At 48.2% G+C, this 22,310-nt stretch overlaps 1 protein-coding gene across 1 annotated transcript in view; it reads left to right on the top strand.

Annotated features, from left to right (window-relative positions):
• Tbc1d2b (TBC1 domain family member 2B) overlaps nucleotides 1-21,135 on the top strand; it is a 70,958-nt gene extending 49,823 nt beyond the window's left edge. Inside the window, 8 exon segments of the mRNA XM_052716745.1 lie at nucleotides 620-730; nucleotides 1,669-1,862; nucleotides 4,458-4,952; nucleotides 7,971-8,088; nucleotides 12,991-13,176; nucleotides 15,056-15,177; nucleotides 17,750-17,813; nucleotides 17,815-21,135. Of these exon segments, the coding sequence (XP_052572705.1) occupies nucleotides 620-730; nucleotides 1,669-1,862; nucleotides 4,458-4,952; nucleotides 7,971-8,088; nucleotides 12,991-13,176; nucleotides 15,056-15,177; nucleotides 17,750-17,813; nucleotides 17,815-17,946 (1,422 nt within the window). The 3' untranslated portion in view covers nucleotides 17,947-21,135.
• The last annotated feature ends 1,175 nt before the right edge of the window (nucleotides 21,136-22,310 follow it).

The raw sequence follows: 22,310 nt of genomic DNA, 5'->3' as shown, positions 1-22,310 counted from the left end.
GAGTTGGTGCTGGGGACTGGACCCAGGCAGGGCCTTTATCACTGAGCTCCACCCTCTGCCCTGTCGTTCTTTTCCTTCAGCTTTTCCACAACTTTGAAACTTTGCAGTGCACACAAAAGCAAGGGCTCTGTTCTCCCGAGTCCCTGCTGCATCACAGGTTGTAGTAGTTATCATTCCCTGCCATTCTTAATCAGGGCTCTTGTGCATTTTTATAGTGTTTTAAAATAGAAGCTACATAAGTAAAAAGGAGAACCTACAAAGAATATGTTCAATTTCTCTGGCTTAAAAGAATGTTAAGTTATTACTGCTTTTTTTCTCATCACCAACTTAATGAGTATGAGTGGATTTAGAAAATGCAACCTGTTTATTTCTCCTGCCATCAGTCAAGAAAAATCACCACTGCTAAGTAATGTTTTGTCCACTCCTTCGTGACGACAGCAGTTCTCACCTCCTGCTGCCCCAAATGGCCAAAAAGGATTCCTCAGAGTGCTACTTCTGACATCTTTCAATTTTTCTTTTAGAACTTGCTCTCACTTAGCGGGACTCAAATATACTAATTATGTTGGATAATTAGCCAACATGTAGCCCACATGAATTGATAAATATTTTTCTCTAACAGGATAGTCTGCAAGGGTACAAAACCCAAAATAAATTTCTAAATAAGGAAATTTTGGAACTCTCCGCTCTACGAAGAAATGCAGAAAGGAGAGAGAGGGATCTGATGGCAAAGGTAAGTCAGGATGGATGCATTTTACCACTTGGTGAGAGGGAGGAAACTGCATTTAAGCAGATGTGCTGTAGAACCTGCCCAACCGCCATGCTGGGAAAAAACATGGCTACTGGTATCAAAACATATGTTAAGTATGTCCAGTACATTTTCTTTGTGGGTGACAAAGAAACACTCTCACATATGGCATTCATACGTTTTTAAAGTGTTTTCAGAGGTGAAAAAGAAGTGTAATTATAGGGTTCTCCCAAATTCAAATTACCTAGATTTTCATTTATACTGTGGAGATTTAGTTTCACATGTGTGAAGCAGGAATGGTGAGCATATTACCATCTCCACAGATCCAGCAGGATTGGCTTAGGGCCACAAGCCTTCCAGCTGCATGCTAGTGAGTTATACACACCTGACACTCGCCCCAGATGTTGTGTGTATGTACTATTTTTGAGCAGCCTTCTGAGCACATTTCTAAACTGTATTTCTGCATATTTGCCAGGATGAAGTTGATTTTTCGATCAGGTAGCAGATGGCAACTAGTCCTACCAGGACATGATGTCCTAACAAAGTTGGTGTGCATGGGGAGGGGGGAGGGCATTCATGGCCCATGTAACCAAGTATTAGGCTTGACCTCAGTAATTGGCTCGTGACGAGTTTTGTTGCTCCCTCTAACCATGTTGAGGAATGGTACCTGTGCTGATCAGCACCTTTTCTGTGTCGAACTCTTAAAAAAAAAAGAGGGGCGCCGTAGCAGGCTATTTTAACCCTAAAGGGTCTGTGGCATGAATTAACCCTTCACCTGTGTTGTAATTTGCAGCAGGCTTACTTCCTAATCTTTCTGGGCATGCTGGTTTGGGTTCATTGGTTGCCTAAGGGACCCAAGGCATGCTTTTCCTGTGTTTATCTCTGGGTAGAGGTAACAGCTTACCACCTTACATTCTCTGCAGTATTCTAGCCTGGAAGCCAAGCTCTGCCAGGTGGAAAGTAAGTATTTGATACTGCTTCAAGAAATGAAGACACCAGTTTGCTCAGAAGAACAGGGGCCTACCAGGGATGTCATAGCCCAGTTGCTGGAGGATGCTCTGCAGGTTGAGAGCCAAGAACAGCCAGAGCAAGCATTCATTAAGCCTCATCTGGTCAGGTAAATGTGCTTGACTCTGTTGGGAAGTCCACCTATCTCTAAACTTCCCTTTCTATAGCAGTAGACACTCACGGGGCACTTAACACTGTGTATCTTATTTGATGCCTGTAATAAGTACTGTCAGGCCAGCAAAACATATATCATCATTCTCCCTCAGAAATCAAGTGCTGGAGCTGGAATCAGTCCAGGCCTATTGATTCCAAAACCATGTCAAAGTGGCCATACCTACAATCCATACCTCTTTCTGCGGGGGCCAGTTTTCCAAGAAATAGGAACCCTTTCCTGACACGAATACATCCCATCCACAGAGAACTGAAAGCAAAGGGGCCCATGAAGGGAAGCTGCGTTTGCCTTGTATGGGAAGGCAGTTCTATAACCTGATTGAGTGACCCAAGACCCATAGAGGATCTGAAACAAACCAAGATGCACTAAGGCAACTACATGTAAAATACTGCACCTTTTTTTTTTTTTTTTTTTTTTTTTTTTTTTGTGGGGATGGGGGTCATAGAGCCTAGAAGCATCTGATGGATCTTGAATTAAAAGCTCATATACAATGTATTTTCTGACAAGTCTCGTAGTGTTAGGACTAGGAAAACTCTGCAGGTTCACCTGGGGTGCCCTCCTCTTCTGTCTCTGTCACTCAGACTGAGTACTGTCTGGGCCTTGCTCGATGCAGTCTCCTCACTGCCTTTCCTCCAGCCTCAGACGAAGCCCTTGGACATGTTGGGGCTCTTCCCCAAGCTGACAACCTCCCAGCATTGACTGCACTAGTTAAATGACAGAACTAAACTTTCAGAGTGTAATCAGCACCATTGTTACAGGACTCATTTTTGGGGTGTAACAGGTATAGGAATTAATAAGGGCTTCGCGTGCAGAATTGTATTAAATGCTCAATGCAGGTAGGTTTTTTCCCTCACTTTGTAAGTGAGATGGCTGAGTCAGGAGGTGATACAGCATATCCTGGGTTACACAACCTCTGGGACATGGATGAGACCCCAGCCCAGGCAGCCAGAATCTCAAGTTCAAGGGTGCTTCCTCCACATCATTTGTGGTTGCTTTGTTCATAGTTGTTGGGAGCTGTTCTGAAGGTGTGTTACATTCTTCTCATGTGCATTTAGGAAGTTGTGTGTATTCTTTCCTGCTTTGCAGAACTTCATTAGATAATAGACAAAGGCATTATTGCTTCCCCTCATGAAGGACACTTAGGACCTTTCTAGTCTCCTTAGTTACAAACACCATGGTATATGTTCCGTGTGCCCAGGCAAGAGTTTCTCCAGGATGTAGAAGAGAAAGGAGATTCCTGATGTGAAAGAAGTGCATGTCTTCAACTCCACCAGATTTGATTTCCAAAGTTCCTAAGATTTGTGTAAAGTTCCTCAGCATATCCATTATGTCAGAAGCTTTGTACTAGATTCCAATCCTGTCTCAACTAATCACAGACTTAGCAGCAACTTTGCTGTCGTAGAGTTCATAGGTCAGAAGGCAACGTAAGATCTTACTGGATTGAAATCACAGTTTAATCAAGGACTGGGCTCCTTTGTGGATCTTCTGGGGAGCAGTTCATTCCCATCATTAAAAATGTTGGTAGATACAGTTCCTGGTAGATATAAAGTGAGACCCTGTTTCCTAGCCTCAGAGACCACCTGTATTCCGTGGCTCCTGGCCCCTTCCATCTGTGAAGTGTCAGCAGCTCATCCAGCCCCTGCACACACACCCTTCTCCCCTGCCTCTTCTGTTGTCCTTTTCCTCTGATCTGTTCTTCCTTTCCCTTTTCCTCTTTGAAGGGTTCATATGGATACCAGGTCCCTTGGTAACTCTTTGTCTTAATTCTGTAACCTTAATACCATCTGCCACCATCTTCTTGTATATAGTCACAGATTGCAGGAGTAGGATGTTGACATCTGTGGGGCCATATCCTTTCCACCAAAGCCTTGATTGATGCTCGTACCCAACATCTTACAAATACCTTCTTCATTGTCTTTTCACCTTTTAAAATGATGCCTTGTGGACAGGTGTGGCAGTACACACCTGTGATCCCAGCTACTTGGAAGGCTGAGACAGAGCCTAGGTATTTGAGGCTAGGCTGGTAAACATAGCAAGATACTTTTTTTTTTTTATTAAAACAATACCTTTTGAAGCTTGAAGTTGTTCTGGATGTATGAAGACACAGACATATACAACGACATAGCCACATAGATGAATCTTTTTTCATTTTCTTTCTTCTTTCTGAGACAGTGTCTTTCTCGCTACACCCAAGCTTGCCTTGAACTTACAGTCCTCCCTCTTCAGCCTCCTGAGCGCTGAGATCGGGGGTGTACACCACTCTGTCCCACTTAAGTCAGTCCTGACTGGTGGTGGTGCTTGTATTTTCTTCTGGTTTTACCTGCAGAGTTTTAACCCATCCGAGAGTGATTGTCCCTGTACGCAATGGAGAGTAGCTCTCATTTGACCTTTTCCATGTAGACAGCCAGTTGTCCTAGCCCTGCTCATTGAGAAGCTTGTTATGTGCTTGATGGTCTGAAATGTCTCCTGTTTCACTGCACCCTTTGCCAAGACCATGCCATTTCTACTGTCCCTCTTGTTATTTTTCCACAGTGAGTTCGATATCTACGGGTTTAGGACTGTCCCTGATGATGATGAGGAAGAGAAGTTGGTCGCCAAGGTCCGAGCATTAGACCTGAAGACTCTGTACCTCACAGAAAACCAGGAAGTTTCCACTGGGGTCAAGTGGGAAAACTATTTTGCAAGCACAATGAACAGGGAGATGGTATGCTCTCCGGAGCTGAAAAACCTGATCCGAGCAGGCATTCCCCATGAGCACCGCTCCAAGGTGTGGAAGTGGTGTGTCGACCGTCATACAAGGAAGTTCAAGGACAGCATGGAGCCTGGCTACTTCCAGACCTTGCTCCAGAAGGCACTAGAGAAACAGAACCCTGCCTCCAAGCAGATTGAGCTGGACCTGCTGCGGACTCTGCCCAACAACAAACATTACTCCAGCCCCACGTCAGAGGGCATCCAGAAGCTGCGCAGTGTCCTGCTTGCCTTCTCTTGGCGAAATCCGGATATTGGCTACTGCCAAGGCCTCAACAGGTGGGTGTCCGACCACTCTCATCTGTGGTTTAGAAAACCTCCGGGCACCGGGCACTACCTGGCAGCTCCCTCTCCTCCCGGCTAAGAAAAGCCTGTATTCTCGGGGAAAGGATCCCGGGATAAGAGCCAGTTTTCATGATGCAGTCCTCTAGTTCTGTAGCAGGCTTTCTTGTCAGACTATGTTTGGATTGCCGGCCCACAAATAATGACCTGAAGGCTTATTATTAATTGTGAAAATTTGGCCTTTAGCTAGGCTTGTCCCCAGCTAGCTCTTATAACTCAAATTAACTTGTTTCTATTAATCTACGTTCTGCCATGTGGCTAGGTTACCTCTGCTCTGTACCATATGTCCGACTTCTTCAGAGCCTTATTGGCATCTCTCTGGCGTAATCCATGTGCCTAGAGTCCTCCTCCTCTTCCTCTCTCTACCCAGAAGTCCCGCCTATCTCTCCTGCCTAGCTATTGGCCTTTCTATCTCTCTAGAGTAACTCAGGCAGATTCTGCCTCAGATAGTCTAAGGAGCACAGAAGCTGCTGGGATGTGGCTCAGTGGCGGTGTGTGTTCTTGACACAGTGAGACCCTGGTCCCGTCCCAGCACCAGGCTAGGTAAGCACAGAAGTCAGGCTCACTGGAAGCATCTTAGAGTCTCATTTTTTTTCCTTCCTTGCCTTTTCTCTTCACACTTCAGTTTTAATCATTAAGAATCTGATTGCATTATTTAATAATTGATGGAGTAAAATCTTGTGTCATATGTTTGTGCAGGATCCTGAACTTTTTTTTTCTGCTAATTAATACTCAGCCCTTCAAAGACCTAAACTTGCTTGCCTTTTTTTATATATTAGATTTTTTTTTCTTACACAGTGCATCCTGACCACTCTCATCCCCAGTGTTCTCCCAACCCCCTCCCATCCCTCTCTGCTCCCCTCCTCCCCACAAATCTCTCACATCATGCCTATTTGTTTTGCTTTGTAGCCCCTGAGTAGAATCTCTTACAGGTCTTGAATATTTTCCTGGCTTCCATAAGCAAACAAAGGGACTTTCACCTTTTATTAATAATCCAGGCTGTCGTCCTGAGCTGTGTGTTAGGCCAGGACAAGGCTTTGGGGGTACCAAGGTCTGCTGCCCATCAATCTCCTCTCAGCACCAGACACTGGGTGCTGGGATGACTTCTTACCATAATGTTATCACATCCTGCTTCATCTCTCTCTGCTCTCTGCTGTCACTGCAGCTCACAGTCCTTCCCAAGCTTGTCAGAACACGGTGACACATCCTTTAGTCCCAGCACTTGGGAGGCAGAGCCAGGTGGATCTCTGTGAGTTCGAGACCAGCCTGGTCTACAGAGTGAAATCCAGGACAGGCACCAAAACTACACAGAGAAACCTTATCTCAAAAAAAAAACAAAACAACAACAACAACAAAACCCCCAAAACCTGCCTAAAGCAGTCTTGGTTTTACTTAAAGCCACAGCTCACACTGTACCAAGTCTGAAACTTACTAGAACCTGAAACCCTGAGGCCAGGGCTCTACAGTGAAGACTTGCCGGTGTTCTCCTGGAGCCAGTTCTGTGATCCTCAGGGTACTGAGACCCTGCCTCGTTTCTACTCCTGTCCTGTTTAAGCCTCTGAATTTTAATTGGTGGGTGGGGGTAAATTTTTTCCTCAGAATACCCAGTACATGCCCCTGCCTTCTGAGAACCTAGTATGAGAACACTAGGACTTCCTGGATTTGTGCTCATCGTGATCAGCCTCAGTTGAATGATGTCCTGACAGTTCTGTTTTGGACTCTTTGGTGCCTCTCCTGGCATCCTGGGAGCTGTGCCTCTGGTTATGGTTTTGTGCTGTCAGGAACGTTCCCTGTGAATGTCCTCAGTTGTCACCTCCCCACTCTCCATCCCTTTTAGGAAAACTGGGGTCCTCCCTTTGCCTACCTACCCAGGTCTTATTTTTTAATTTGAAATTTGCTGATTTCTTTCGGTTTTATCAAAGAAAAAGAACAAATTCTGAGCAGGGGTGTTTTTTTCCTATAAGTGGCGCATATAGACTTTGTTTGGGGCAAAAGTTCTTGCATTTCAGCTCAGTGGAGAAGAACTTTCCCTCAACTCTGCCCGTGTCTGGTGATGGAACTCAGGACCTCACCTGTCAGAACGAGCACTCTGCCTCCGAGTACAGCCGCATCCCCCACCCTTGGGTTGTGATATGGGCATTGGACCCAAAGCCTGAGACGTACTAGGCAAATGCTGGACCACTGAGCTGCATCCCCAGCACCCTCTCTTCACACACCTTTATTTTAAATTTTGAGACAGGGTCTTGCCAGCTTGCCCAGGCATGAGCCTCAGTTTGTGATTCCTTCTGCTCTAGCCTGCTCAGAAACTGGGATTAGTCATGTTTTACCAACAACCTCTGCATTATGACCGTGTACAAATGGTTGGAGCCAGGTTTCTTTCCATTTGAATGACAAAGCACTTGGTATGTGTGAGTTCCTTTCCTGCCCCGTGTGCCCACCTCATGCAGTTCCAAAGGCCCCTCCTGGGGATTCTGTGCAACCCATTTCCCCCTCCAGAAAGGCAGCTGGATAGGGGGTGAAATCAAGTTCTTAAACTACCTCATACTCTGTTACATTCACATTACTTTTTAGACATAAAAGGATTAATCAAAACATTTTAAGCAATGAACTCAAAGAATTAGCTGCATTAGCAAAATATTAGAGTGAAACGCTTGTTTGTAAGCCTTGCCTTTAACGGCTGAGCCACCTCTACACCCCAAGTGAAACACTCTTTAAACAAGGCTGATGGGTCACAGGGAGGCAATTTCATTGGGAAGTAATTTCAACTTTGAACAAACACCAAATGACGGGATCAGAGGAAGGTGACTTTTCTCTTCAAGTTGTAGAGGATTCGTCACTTACTGAGAAATAATCATTTATCCTTCATTAGAGAAGTGGAAACCACAGTGGCCCTTAGAGAATATGGTGAAGGCAGGAACAGGAGCCCATGCTGACCTTGTCCCTATCTGCCCACAGATTGGTGGCAGTGGCCCTCCTTTACCTGGAACAAGAAGATGCTTTCTGGTGTCTCGTTACCATCGTAGAAGTCTTCATGCCTCGAGACTATTACACAAAGACTCTGTTGGGATCCCAGGTACTTTTAAAATACTGTGCCTTGGTCACTGGTTTATAGGGCTCCAGTTGTCATCTGAGTCAACCCTGTGGGGGCAACCCATGACTGCAGCAGCTGATCTCTGTGAGTGGACTTGGTCAGCTCCTTCAGCTCCCTGAGCACCTCAGAGAGACAGCCCTCCCTGGCAGTCTGTCATAGACCAAAGATGCGCAGGGAGTTGGGGGAGCTGCTGGTCTGTTAGGTCGGTTCTTCCAGGATTCAGGGACCAGGCTAGAGGAGATGTGGGAGGACAAAGGGCTGCTGAGGAGGCTGGGGGAGCCTCCAGCCCGGGGAAGGAACCAGAGTTGGTGGGAGGAGTCTCAGCTGTTAAAGGTACCATAGGAGCAGCTTCCTTGGTGCCCTACCCTGCCATTCCCTAGTTTCTGGGAACAAACAATAAGTCTTAAAGAGCTGCAGAAGGATTGGCAGTAACCTCCTCCATCAGAGGATCTGGTACATGTTCCATTTCACACCCGGATCCTGATATCAGGGACCAGAGCAGGGTGACATGGACTGGAAGAGGCCAGATCATCTGTCTCCACCTGATCTTGCCTAGGACATGGACAACAAGGGGATGAGGTAATGGTCTCAGTCAGGTGGGATTTTAAAAATCAGTGGCTAGTGCTTTGCGTATTCACAGCACCTGAAAACAGCCCCGCAAGCTCGAATTTAGAGCCTCAGATGCCCCAGGGTTTCAGAAGAGACAAAATGAAGCCTTGATGTCCTGACCACTCTGGGTGGGGTGTCATCAGGTACTTTTTACCCTGATGTTGGTGCCAGTTTCTTGTCTCGGGTGTCCACCACACACTCATTTCTCTTCATTATCTCTGAGAAGTATGTATAAGGCTGCTCTGAAAGTGAGTATGCCATTGGTCCCAGTGCTGGTCTTGCCGGAACCCAGAGCCCCAAGCCCGCTGCCTGCTGCTGCTGTGGCCCAACTGCTGGCCAGGTTTCCCTTTCCTGCCATCCTTGAAGTGCATGTTGTGTGCCAGGACCTCACCAGGCACTGCAGACACTGATGAATGACATACTTATCCCGTGTCCTCCAGTGCTCAGTGGAGGAGGGTAAAACAGAGGCCTCAGCAAGCATTTCCTGGCAGCCTGCTCCCTGCCCAGCCCTCTGCCAACCCCTGGACAGCCTCAAGTGAGGCACAGTGTGCCATCCAGTTGGAAGAAGAGATGTGTACACATATTTTTCTCCCACTGCAAAGGCAGATGGATGTCCTGTCCTTGCAGACGTCTTCAGCTGCCCTCCCCACCCCCCAGATAGACTAAATCCTGTGTCATCACTTGGTCTCACGCTCAGATACCCATCTCTCTTGCTGGCCCTAAGCAACTAACTAGCCCTAGTTCAGTGTGTTTGACATTCCTTTTCTCCCAAGCCAAATGGGGACAATAAGGTTGCTACATGGTATGACTTGAGAGTGTAGCTGGGAGTATAAGGCCAGGCTCACTAAATACCAGTTCCCTCTTCTGGTCAAACAGTAGCTCCTGCAGGTGCTGACATTTCTTTGGGTGGTACTGGACATCCTAAGATGACAGAGCTGTGGCCTGGATGGTACCACTGATTAGCTGGAGGAGAGGTAGGCAGGCAAGGGTTAATCCAGCTAGGTAATAGCCATGCCAGGGGTGGCAGGAATGCAGGGCAGCAGTGTGGGAGGGAGGGTGTATGCTGGAACTGACCTGGAACTTTCTAGATGAGCAGGGGATGTGTTCTAGTAGAGGACTCCATAAACAGAGAACCAGTGCCCTGTGGTTAGAGGGTGAGCTGTATCCAGCAGCTCTGTGAGTGGGTGGGAACTGTCCACTAGCCCATGGTGCTAGCCCAGATGGAGCAGAAAGGAGAGCGAGGGCAGGTTGTGTGAGCAGGCATGCCAGGCTTGCTGTGGACCTGGGGAGGCAGCTGTGGTTGAGAGGCAGGAAGAGCCTGGGGGCAAGGTAGCCAGGACAGCAGAGAAAGCGGGAAACGCTAGGGCAGCCTAACTCCCAGAGTGCCCAAGGCAAGACCAGGTGGAGACAGATGATCTGACCTCTTCCAGTCCATGTCACCCAACTCTGGCCCCTGATGTCAAGATCCAGGTGTACAGAAAGTGTATGATCTGACTGTCAAGGAGGGCGCTTCTGAGGGCAGGGTTGCAATGCTTCCTGGTGAATGGACACCAGCCCCAGCTTGACCTCTTAGGCAACTTGTGGGATAGTTTGACAGCTTTTGAATGGTTTTCAGGATAGAACATCCAACCCGAGTTTGACAGGGGCAAGTAGATACGGGTGAACGCTGAGGTGGGCTCTACAGCTTTTTATGTGCACTTTGGTTTTTTTTAAAGTATTCCAAAAAATTACATTCATTTTAGCAGTTTATACCTTTGATTTTGTCTTTGCAGCTGGCCTAGGACTCCAGATCCTCCTGCCTCAGCCTCCCAAGTGCAAGTAGTATAGATGTCCACCACCATGCCTGCTACTTTTAGCTTTGCCTTTACAAAGTTAAATTCAAATAGAAGTTCCTACTTGAACCTGTGTAACTGTGCTTTCCAAAACAAATAACAACACATTTTTATAACAGAACTTCCAACAAATAGTTGCCATTTTAAAAGTTTTGGATTGTCCTTTAGAATAACAATTTTAAAGTGTTAACATTTGATTAGACTGTAGCTGTGTTAGTATTCCAGGAATCCCAGGAATGTTCTCACCTAGTGTCCTAATTGACAGGAGTTGTCCTAGTTAGGATTTCTATTGCTGTGATGAAACACCATGACCAAAGCACCTTGAGGAGGAAGGGCTTTATTTGGCTTACATCACAGGATGTAGGGCAAGAACCTGGAGGCAGGAGCTGATGCAGAAGCCGTGGAGGAATGCCACTTACTACTGGCTTGCTCTTCATGGCTTGTTCACCCTGCTTTTCTGTAGAACCCAGGACTACTAGCCCAGGGATGGCACCACCCACAAGGGGCTGGGCCATCCCCCATCAATCACTAATTGAGAAAATGCTCTACACCAGCAGTTCTGAACCTGTGTGTCTCTACCCCTTTGGGGGGGTTCAATGAATCTTTCACAGGGGTCACCTAAGACCACCTGGAAATGTAGATATTTACATTGTGGTTCATAACAGTAGCAAAATTCTAGTTATGAAGTAGCAACAAAAATAATTTTAGGGTTGGGTGTACCTCACAACTGCATTAAAGAGTTGAAGCATCAGAAAGATTGAGAACTACTACTCTACAGATTTGCCTGCAGCCTGATCTTATGGAGGCATTTTCTCAATCAAGGTTCCTTCCTCTCAGATGCCTTTAGCTTGTGTCAAGTTGACATAAAACTATTACACAGGGGCTTTGTAGATTAGTCCAGGATGCCCTCCCGGGTAGGACTGTTCTCCACAGTGGCTATCCAGTCGATTTCCCCGTCAGCTACTCAGAGAGGATGACCTACTCCATGGTCTCAGCGTGAGCAGACCAGAGCCTTCCTCCTCTACAGGCTGGCTTTGTACCTCTGCAGCCTGTTCCTCTCTACCTGCTTCTTGCAATTGTACCACTCATCGTAGGGGTCTCTCCCTAAAAGGGACACCCACTGGTTCTCATCTTCCCTATGCTCTGGTCTCAGGTGCCACATCTCTGCACTCTCCCTGCCAGGCTCAGAAGTGGGGTGTTCTGAGCACCTTTTCTCACCTCTCACTCAAAGGGGAGTTACCTTTAGCAGTTACCTTCAAGGAGTTTTGAGGTCCGTGCATCCTCCTCTGTTTTCATCCATTTGTCCAGGGCTCTCAGCCATCCAGTCTGGCGTTCTTGTTGTAGCGGGAAGGATGGATCTAGAGAGCAGGCCTCACTATTGGCCATCCTGCTGAGAGCCTTGAGATGCTTCTCCTTTCTTCCCTGCTGTTTGCAGACTCTGTGGAGAAACTGGTTTCGTAGATTTTTTTTTTCCTGTGTCAAATACAATTGATTGGACTGTAACCAGATGGCCCTGAGTCCCACTGTATGATCTTAGCATTGTTCTGTGAAGCTTGTTTCTGTTATACACACACACACACAAACACACACACACACACACACACACACACACACACACACACACACACACACACACAAAAATGTTTTTGTGAGGATCACACACAGAGCAGGGAAAAGCCCCTTGGTGTGGCCTCTCAACCCTCTTCCTAGAAGCCTGATCCCTGCCCACAGTTACGCTAATCCATTTGTCTAGCTGCCCTACTCATCTCTTCCACCCTCTAGGTCATCCTGGAACCTTATTCAGCCTTCTGCTCAGCACTGACTGGTTGCCTGACCTAACATGCAGTGGCTTCTGCCACCTGTGGCTTTTTTGTAGCCACCTGTGGCTTGCCTGTCTTATAAAACTTTACACATCTCTTTTAATGTTCACAAACTGTCTTCCAGAGTACATGGCTGTTTAGAACATCCTTTGTAGGTGGGTGGACCCAGCTAGTACCCGGCGTCCTCTGACTCTAGTGTTCTCTCTCCCCACCCTGCCCTGTTAAGCATATTCATTGCGTGGATGTGGGTAGTAGTGTTATATTTCTGTTCAGCGGCTCACCTTTCCTTATGCACCTGCCCAGGGCTGCCTGTATTCGTGTGAGTACTAGCAAACTGATAACCAGCCTGCTTTCCCATAGATGTTGAGTCCAGAAGCTGCTTTTAGGCTCCAGACTATTTACTTCTGCCCCTCCCCTGAGGAGAGTGCCACTTAGGGGCCCTGAAGCATTTGAGGTCAGCTGCCCCCGGGCCACGGAGCAGCCTGGCTCTGTGAGTGTCCCACGTGTACATCTGAAACAGCTGTGTTGCTGCATGTCCCCATGGGCTCCACCCTCCGTTCTCAGGTGGAGCAGCTGTTCTGCACCGAAGACCCCAGACCTCTCTCCCTTTGTTCCCTCTCCAGGTGGACCAGCGGGTGTTCAGAGACCTCATGAGTGAAAAGCTGCCTCGATTGCACACCCACTTTGAACAGTACAAAGTGGACTACACCCTCATCACCTTCAACTGGTTTCTGGTGGTATTCGTGGACAGTGTTGTCAGCGATGTCCTTTTTAAAATATGGGACTCTTTCCTTTATGAGGGACCAAAGGTGAGTGCACTCTTTCCAGATACACATGCTTGACAGACTGACATACACATGGCCGAGTGGCTGGTTCACCTGGAACTTGTAGAGTTACCTCAGTGTGATATGCTCCTGCAGGCCTTGGGGAACAGCAGTTACCTGCTCATCCATCAAAAACCTCAGTGTGAAGCTGAGCACGGTAGCTCACAGGGACATCCTGTCTCAGAATAACTAGCAAAACGCTCAGTAGCTTAGTGATTCAGCACTCGCTTTGCTCCTGTGAGGCCTCTGGGTTCAATCCCTACCCTTCTCCTACTCACACGCCACACCACAGTACACCAAAAATGGATAAATAAGTGGCTGGTGGGACAACACAACAATCCTCCAGCCTGAGTTTAATTCTTCGAATTACAGGGTGGCAGGAGAGAACCAACTTCCACAAGTTTTCCTCAAGCTCTACACACAAGCGTATGACCACACATGTACACACATCAAACAAAACATTTTAATTAAGTAAAAATAAGAACAAAACATAAAAAGGATATATAGTAGGAAAACAGTCTCTCTCCTCCCAATATCCTCTTGTTTTCTCCTCAGTTTATACATTCTCTTGTGTTTCTTAAGCCAATCTAAAGTATGCTGTTTTACTGTATCTTGGAGCTAGTTCTGTAGCAGCACATACAGGACCTGTGTTGTAACCTGATGGCATCTTCTTGTACAGGAGTCAGAAATGAACATAGCAGCCCCTGATGGTGGCTGCTTTGCATGTTTCCAGTCTCTTCCCACTTTAGAACAAGCTGCACCCAGCTCTCCTGTGACTTCTATCTTTCCACACGTATGCATGTGCACTATAGATTTAGCCTAGAATTGCAGGATCAAAGGTTAGTTTACCAGTAGTGTTGGGGTAACACCAGATTGCCCCTCAAACGGTCCTTGTGAGGGCTAGGCCATGGTGGCGCATGCCTTTAATCCCAGCATTCAGGAGGCAGAGGCAGGTGGGTCTCTGTGAGTTTGAGGCCAGCCTGATCTACAGAGTGAGTTCCTGGATAGCCAGAGCTACACAGAGAAACCCTGTCTCAAACAAACAGACAAACAAAGCTGTAAGAGTTTACACTCCCACAGCAGTTGAGTATATATATATATATTATCCTATATGTATATTCAGTATCCAGCATAGGGTGTTGCCACTTTTATAGTCTTAATGTGTCATTAATACAAAGAATTCTCAACTAAGATCATCAACACTGTTTATTTTGGGCAGTACATGAGTATGTAAAGAGAATCATGAACAATTTGACCCTGTAAATACTGCTTTCTAAATATGGTACAGTGTAGGCTGGCTCAGGCCATTCAGGGCTCTTATATGTGGAAAAGCAGTTTGTTCCAAAGCTGCCTCAACTTGTAAGATCACCAGGAGTTCATTCCCCCAGCCTTGCCCAGAGCACCCCAAAAAAGTCAGCAAAATGAACTGATTATTTCACTGAAATGAAAAGTTGCTCAGACCCCTGCTCATTAGCCAAGACTGTGTTTGTCTCAGGAGTTGCAGCTTCACATTTTCAGTCAAAAAAAGCCTGGGTTTTGATCTTATGTGAAACTGCTTCTGAGGTCAGTATTCCTTGTTGAATACAAAGGTTAGCCAAATGTGAAAGGATTCCACAAGTCTCCTCACTTCTTAGGAACGTTTCTGGTTTGGACCGAACTGTTGGAAACCACAAGTATTTGTTTTTCTGTACCAAAGGTCCTTGTCCAGTCCTGGAAGTCACCCATCAATTCAGGTGTCTGCCCAAGGGCAGGGCCTTCAGGATACTTCTCCAGCCAGCCCCCAGCTCCAGAGTCCAGCCTCATGCCTGGACTCCTGCCTAGCCACAGTGTGTTTTCAATTACAGTTTCCCTGGCTTTCCCATAGGTTATTTTCCGTTTTGCCCTGGCACTTTTCAAATACAAGGAAGAGGAGATCCTGAAATTGCAAGATTCCATGTCCATATTCAAGTATCTCCGTTACTTCACTCGGACTATCCTTGATGCCAGGTGAGTTGCCAGGAGTCCTCAGACTCAGAGCTGTCCAGGGTGCCATCATCTGCGAGAGGGACATTCCTTTATAGAGAGAGAAATGGGAAGGGCTATGGCCTTCCAGTCATTTGAGGAGACAGAGATGAATATGGTTTTGTTCTTTATTCAATAAATAAAATCTAGGAACTGAAAGCAATGTTCCATGCCTAAAGCATTTCTGTTTCTGTGATAGTGCAGAACCTGTACAGGAGGGATGGTAGATAAAAATAGCCCTGAACTTGACGGCTCCCAGTGGGAAGAAGCCAGTCTGGAAGAGAACAAGGGTAGGAGGAAATAGCAGGAATTGTGCTTGACAGAGATGCTTCCGGGCACAGGTGTGGGAACAAGTGTATTTAGAGACAGCGGGAGGGGACCACTCAGCTTGTGCCAGGGTCCTGGGGCTCATGGCTACAGCCTAGCCTGGCTCCTGTAGATTATGCTCAGGACTTTGAGCTTCATTCTAAACATTGGGAAGTCACTGAAGGCATTGGGGCAGAACTGGCCACTAGGAGAGTAGACAGTGACTGTCACAAAGATCCAGGAAAGAAAGGAGGTAGCCAGAGAGAGGTGTCCTGAGAGTTGGAGAAAGTGGGACAGATTGAAGAGATTTGGGATTTTGAACTTGGAAGAACCCTAAGTTTCCAGCTTGAATAGCTGGAATATTCATGAATCTTCACACACACACACACACACACACACACACACACACACACACGCCTCAAGCCACATAATTATTTCCTGTCTGGGCTGCCATTTTTCCCTTGGCCACAGTTGGTGGTTGCTCTGGCTCTGGCAGCTGGCATGGACATTGGCAGTGGGAGAGGTTGGCAGAAGCCATGCCAGGCCTCTGGGAGGTCGTCTCTGTTTTTTAGGATCTTTTGCTTGAGGCGTATGCTTTCAAGATAGTTTTAGGCTTAGTACTAACACTAAAAATAACTTGATTTGTGCCTAGTGAGAAGGGGTATCTGAGAGAGTTTGCTGAGAAAGATTGATGAAAAGTTTAGAATAAGGATTTTGTTCATCTCACAGTGGTCAAGATTAAAAATGACTGAATGAATTCCCACATGACAGCTGACACTGTGTGGAGAGCATTTTGGTTCAGAGACAGACTCTGCCTCACCCTGACAGTCTTAAGGGGAATGTCAGGGCTGCCTGGAGATAAACCCCCTCCTCTACTTCACCATAGGAAAGAACTGGGCACTCCCATCTTGCCCGATCCTACAGCGCCACCTTGTGAATGGCTCTTGAAACAGTTTCCCCTTTGCTGTACAAAGTCAAGGTCACTGGATAAGAGCTCCTGATTTGTGCATCAGTGCCACCAGCCCCTGCTCCTGCACCTCCCCACCCCCAGGGAGGTTGCTGAAGCTGCAGGTGCCTTGGCCCCACCTCCACTCTGGAGTTCCAGTACTTTAAGGAGCTGCCCATGCTAGTGTTCTGAGGAGAGGCAGTTCTGCGGAGTTGATAGGTCTTACAAAGAGGGACAGGGGCTTCCATAGCCAGGTACACTCAGGAGACTTTGGATGATGCATGACTGAACTGGTTGGTGTCTGTGGCAGGACTTCTGGGGGTCCGTGAGAGGCTGAGCATCCAAGGGCAAATACCTGAGTTCCCTTGTGCTGCAGCCTAGGTCTGTCACAGTCGGCTCTTTCCAGCTAGAGGAGTAAGTTAATAATTTAGCATCCCCTTTTCACTTTCGATAGTAAAGAATGAGTTTTCTGGTCTACGGGCCTGTGCCTCACGGAAGAGAAAGGACAGTGGTGGGCTCCTGGTTCCCAGTCTCAGTGATGTGGCCCAGCTAGATCACAAAGCTGGGCCTGAAACAACACCTGGGCACAGTCAGGCCTGCCTTAACCTCTGGTGCTTGCCCATCCTAGAACGTGTGGGGAACCTGGCCTGTGAAGAGAGCCGGCCAGGCTAGCCTTTTCACTCCCTTGCAAGAGAAGCTGTTTAAATATAAAAAGGAGAAATCCTGGCCACTTGCATATCCTATGTACATCTATGCTAAACGTAGCCCTGCCTGATGCTGGCCCTGAAGAGTCATACTTGATACCTGCTGCCACCAAGCGAGCACCAGGTTATTAACACCTATGTGTGGGAACCATTCGGGGAGACACCTCTGATGTTCCCAGTGTGCAGATGAAGAATCAGGTCAAAAAGGGTTCTGAGCTTAGGGTTTTCCCCCTTAGCCAATGAACCTTCTTGCCTCTCTGCATAAGATAGGCCTAGGTTGGCGCTAGAGAGATGGCTCAGAGGTTAAGCTCTTCCGGAGATCCTGAGTTCAATTTCCAGCAACCACATGGTGGCTCACAACCATCTGTAATGAGATCTGGTGCCCTCTTCTGGCCTGTCGGCATACATGCAGACAGAACACTGTATGCATAATAAATAAATAAATCTTTAAAAAAAGATAGGCTTGGACTCCCAGGGTGACATTCCCCCATCAGACTCTCAGCATGGCACATTTCTCTTGCTCCCTTTCCTGGTCTCCAGGCAGTGTTCTGAGCACTCCCCTGACCTCGCTGATGCTTGCCTCTGCCCTTTGTCCCACCAGGAAGCTGATCAGCATCTCCTTTGGGGATCTGAACCCCTTCCCCCTGCGCCAGATTCGGAACCGGGCGAACCTACCACTTGGAGAAGGTCCGGCTGGAGCTGACAGAGCTGGAGGCCATCCGAGAGGATTTCCTGCGTGAGCGGGACACTAGCCCTGACAAAGGCGAGCTGGTCAGCGATGAGGAGGAAGACACTTGAATGAACCCCCACCCTAGGATGCTGCTCTTCTTGCCTTCATAACCAAAAGTAGCAAAGGGGTTAACTCCAGGCATGTTTCTGCTCATTCAGCTGCCAAAATGTAACATCTGTGGCCTCTGGCTATCTGCTGAGCAGATGTCCAAAACTAAGCTGCACCTTCTCACCTCCCATTTGGGGGCAGAGGTCCGATGGCTTTACAGCCATTTCCATGTCACGGCATTCAGTCACATGCATCACAGTCACACTTGCTGCCCGATTGGTGACTCCCCAATTGACCGTTTCCAAGGGCCTGTTTACAGCATCTGCCAATCGTGTGAGTGCTTCACCCTACAACAACACTCCCCAGGCTCTTTTTATTCAAGGACAGCACTGTGGAGGAACGCACACAGGGCTTCGGCAAGGCTGCTTCCGGGGCAAAAGGTCATCCTAAGAAGAGGGACCTCTTGCCGGGGAGTTGGTGGCGAACGCCCTCAGCACTTGGGAGGCAAAGGCAGGCGGATCTCTGTGAGTTTGAGGCCAGCCTGGTCTACAGAGTGAGTTCCAGGACAGGCTCCAAAACTACACAGAGAAACCCTGTCTCGAAAAACCAAAAAAAAAAAGAGGGAACTTTTAAAAAAGCAAGCACAACTCTTATTCAGAACCATCCTTCCTAGAGAGCCTGGGAGCCCTCTGCTGGTGGCTTCACACTGCCAGTCACAGCCCCTTCTGGACTAGCCTTTGCCCTCATACATGGCCTGTCAGACTGTAGCACTCACCCTGCCCTGCTGCCAGCCCCCACACTTCTTATTGCCAGCGATTTTGCCAGTTGCTCTGTCCCGGCTTGCAGGGAGCCTGGCACACCTCCAAGAGCTGCTGTGGAAAGCTCTTGTCGTTGGGAGGTGACTTGGAGATGCCATTCTCCAAGTGTGGCCGGATCGGGGTTCCAAATGAGCCTTGCAGTAGGCCCGCCCCTGCATGAAGAAACGTGGGAAACATGTGGCAGTGCTGTGGCTTGTGGGCTCCTGGGTAGCAGTGGCCAGGGTTCTCATAGCTCTTGTGCCCAGAGGCTGGGTGGGGAGTGAGGCTAACTGCCAGGTTCCTAGATCTGGAAGCACCTTGGCTTGAGGACAAGAGTGATAAGCTCTCCCAGTCTTTGTCATCCTTGTCCTCATCAGGGAGCTGGGGTCACTGTGGCCTCTGGGGACTTGGAACACTTCCTTCTTGAAGCCCAAAGAGGGTCTGAACAAGGGAGGTTGTTTTTGTTCAGTCCTAAGCATCCCTGATGAGGGACTGTCATGAGAAAACATTTTCTAACAGTATTATCGGAACCCAAGGGAAACAGCCTTCAGCGAACTATCTTACACTACCTGGAAAAAGATCGGAAACAATCCTTAGCTAGTGTAAACACACTCAGACTAAGAACTGGAGCAAGGCAGTTGTGAGAAGTGCTTTTTCCATGACCGGTTTTCCTGTTTTTGCTATCCGCTTTCTAGCACTTGAATGGCTGAGTCAGTTTTTCAGCATCTAGACTGTGCTCAACTTCTCTAAAGTTGCTTCATTTATTACTGTGTAAAAGGAGCTGGTCTCTGTATTTAGCCAATAACCTTTGTCTCTTTTCAGGTATAAAAAATGTCAGCATTGTATCTTTAGGATGGTGGTTTAAGGCTCGGCTTCTTCAGGAAGCTGTCTGAGCTGCACAGTGATCTCACTGCTGTTCTCAGGGCCTCCCTGAAACCAAATGCCGGAAAAATCCCCTCTCCCTGTGAAATGATGGCTGTCAGCCTTGGGGACAGCTGCTAAGGAGGTGCAGTAGGATGGGGTTGGAGCCCCATGGCTCAGTTCCAGTTGCCTTGATTTCAGTTGCCACGTCAGTTCCCCACTGGAAGATGCCAGTCAGTCCAAATATGTATTTGGCATAAATGCTCTTTCAGCACTGGGCTGCTTTTGCCCTGTGTGCCCAGTAAAGGCATCTTAAAAGTATCTGGTAATGCTGGGGACATGGCTCAGTGGTAGAATGTGTGCCTGGCATGTGAGGCTCTGGGTTCCATCTCAGCAATGCAAAGAAAAAAGAAAAATCCCTAGTATGCTGTCCTGCCATTCCCTGAGAGGCAGCATTAGTTTCCCAGTTAGCGTCAGTGGTCAGGTAAAGTCGCAAGAGAACTCAGGAAATGTACACCTGCGGGCTCTCCTCCCTGGAATAAAGGATTCCGTGTCCACAGAGCTGAGAAGGCATAGTTGCCTTCTCTCCAGTTTGGGGGCAGAATGACGCAGGCTCCTCCCCAGGCATAACTCCAGAGATTTGAGCCATCACCTCCCATTCTCTCATCACTGAGACCTGTCTTTACCCTCCAGTGGCCCTGAGGTTCCAGACTTTTACTGGCCACCATGGCAGGCACCCCTAATGTCAGGGGTCGCCTCATGCAGCTGCTCTTCTTTTGAACCTTTACCCAGCATGCAACCCGTGGCTCCTGCCTGGTGATCCTTGTGGGCTGAGAAACCCAAAGCATAGCCTCCAGCATGTGGGTCCACATGCACATGCCATGGTGGGGGCGGGGACGGGGGTTACCCCGCCCTCAGTGCCCCATCTGATGGGACTTACCAATATTTCAACTGTTAATACTTTTATATTTTCACTACATTTTATATTTTTATAGACTTATTTTATTAAGGTTTTTCTAGATTCTGTACGACTTTTATATAACAAGTTCTATTTGGTGTGCACAACTCCCTTGTATGTATTTATATCAGCCTGAGCCTTCCAAATCACAGTTCCCTCCTGTTCCGCCTCCTCCCCTTAGCCTGGCCATCCCTCACTTCCGCTCACCCAGGTAGCCTCTGGTGCTGCGTGTAGCCATGCCGACAGCTGAACGGTAGCTGTCGCTGTTTACGTCTCTGGCATTAGCTGTGTTGTGTTGATACAGGAAGTACTCTAGGTAGCACCCAGTCAGGTTTTGTTATCTGGGACTGCACACACCCCTCTCACTCTGTACAGTGCTTTCTTCCTGACCTCTTGGTGGGCCTGTTCAGGGAAGTCCTTGAAGATAGAGGCTGGATGCGTGCCCAGTGTGTGAGGTTCTTCCCCTGTGGGCAGCTGGAAGACTTGAGGGCACACTACCAGTGACCGTCCTTACGTATCACAGCAGCTTTTATGCTGATCTTTGAGTTCAATGTTAGACTTGTAAAGGGAGAAATAAACTAATTTGTATTACATTCTGCCTTGAAAGGTAGTTGTAGTCATTTGGGGTGGAGGCCTCTTCATGGTCTTGGAGCATGGGGTGTGCATTATAGGGGTGGGGTGCTATCCATTCTGCCAGCCTGCTGATTCTTATGTCCCTGCCCTTGGTTCCATTGGGATAGGAGGGACAGGATGCCCTTCTCAACACTGATAGACCTGAGTGCCAGAACTGAACTATGGGCAAGGGCTGAGGGCAGAGGTTGGAGTCATAGTGAGATGCTGCCTGTGTTTGGAGCAGTCCTTACTAGCCCCCCCCCCACCCCACCCCTTGGGAGACAGGTACCCTCTCGCACCAGCTGTGCGTGCCCAGCCTGAGTCATGGTTTGTTTGCCTCCTGTCTGGGCAGACAGCTCAGGCCCAGCTGACACTAGGGACTCCCCCAGCCATCTCTGGAAAAACACAAGAATGATTAGGACCAAATGTCTTTCCATGAGGTGGGGGAGGGGGCTGAGGGGGGCAGGACTCAGCAATGTAGGCCTGGACCTGGTAAGCTGCTGCTCTTTAGGAGACATGGATTTTTTCATTAAGGCTGGGGGGTTCCTGAGATCCCACAGCACTATAGTAATGGCAGGGGTCAGGGACCCTAGGTCTCTACCACAGTGCCAACCCCTGCTGTGTATGGGTCTCTGTTCCCATCTTTGTGAGGAGTTGCCATGGGGAGTGGATTGGGCAAGGTTGTAGGAAGCCATTACTCAGACTGTGGGTCTCCAGGGCCTCTTTGGGCCCACAGGGCTGCTGCAGACATAGGCAGGAAGCAAACCCAATGCTTCTCCACCCTCAGCATGGTAGTGCTTGGATGCACACAGGCCACCAGTGACTTGCTTTCCTGAGTAACCTGGTAGACTGCCTAAATTTGGCCAAGCCACGTATAGGACTGCCTGGAGCCCAGCGTCTCCACTGGGCCTGTATCTCTAGTCACTCCCTCCACCGTGAACTTCTCACCTGCTCATGTTCAGGATGAGATGGTGGGAGAACAGGAAACCCAGAGCTAGACAAAAACCTTTACTCCTGAGAGCCACAGGCCCAGCTCCACCCCCCAACCCCCACCCCACTCCCAGGTAGAGCAAGTCCTGGGACAGGCACAGCACTGAGTGGTTCCACCCTGTGACACCGCTTCCCGGTCCCAAGCAGTGACTTCCACTGTACCCAC

Source organism: Peromyscus californicus, unplaced genomic scaffold, assembly GCF_007827085.1.
Source record: "Peromyscus californicus insignis strain IS unplaced genomic scaffold, ASM782708v3 Scaffold_11__1_contigs__length_118956290, whole genome shotgun sequence".
NCBI lineage: Eukaryota > Metazoa > Chordata > Mammalia > Rodentia > Cricetidae > Peromyscus > Peromyscus californicus.
Note: the sequence above shows the minus strand (reverse complement) of the source record. Positions and strands in the feature narration are given on the sequence as shown.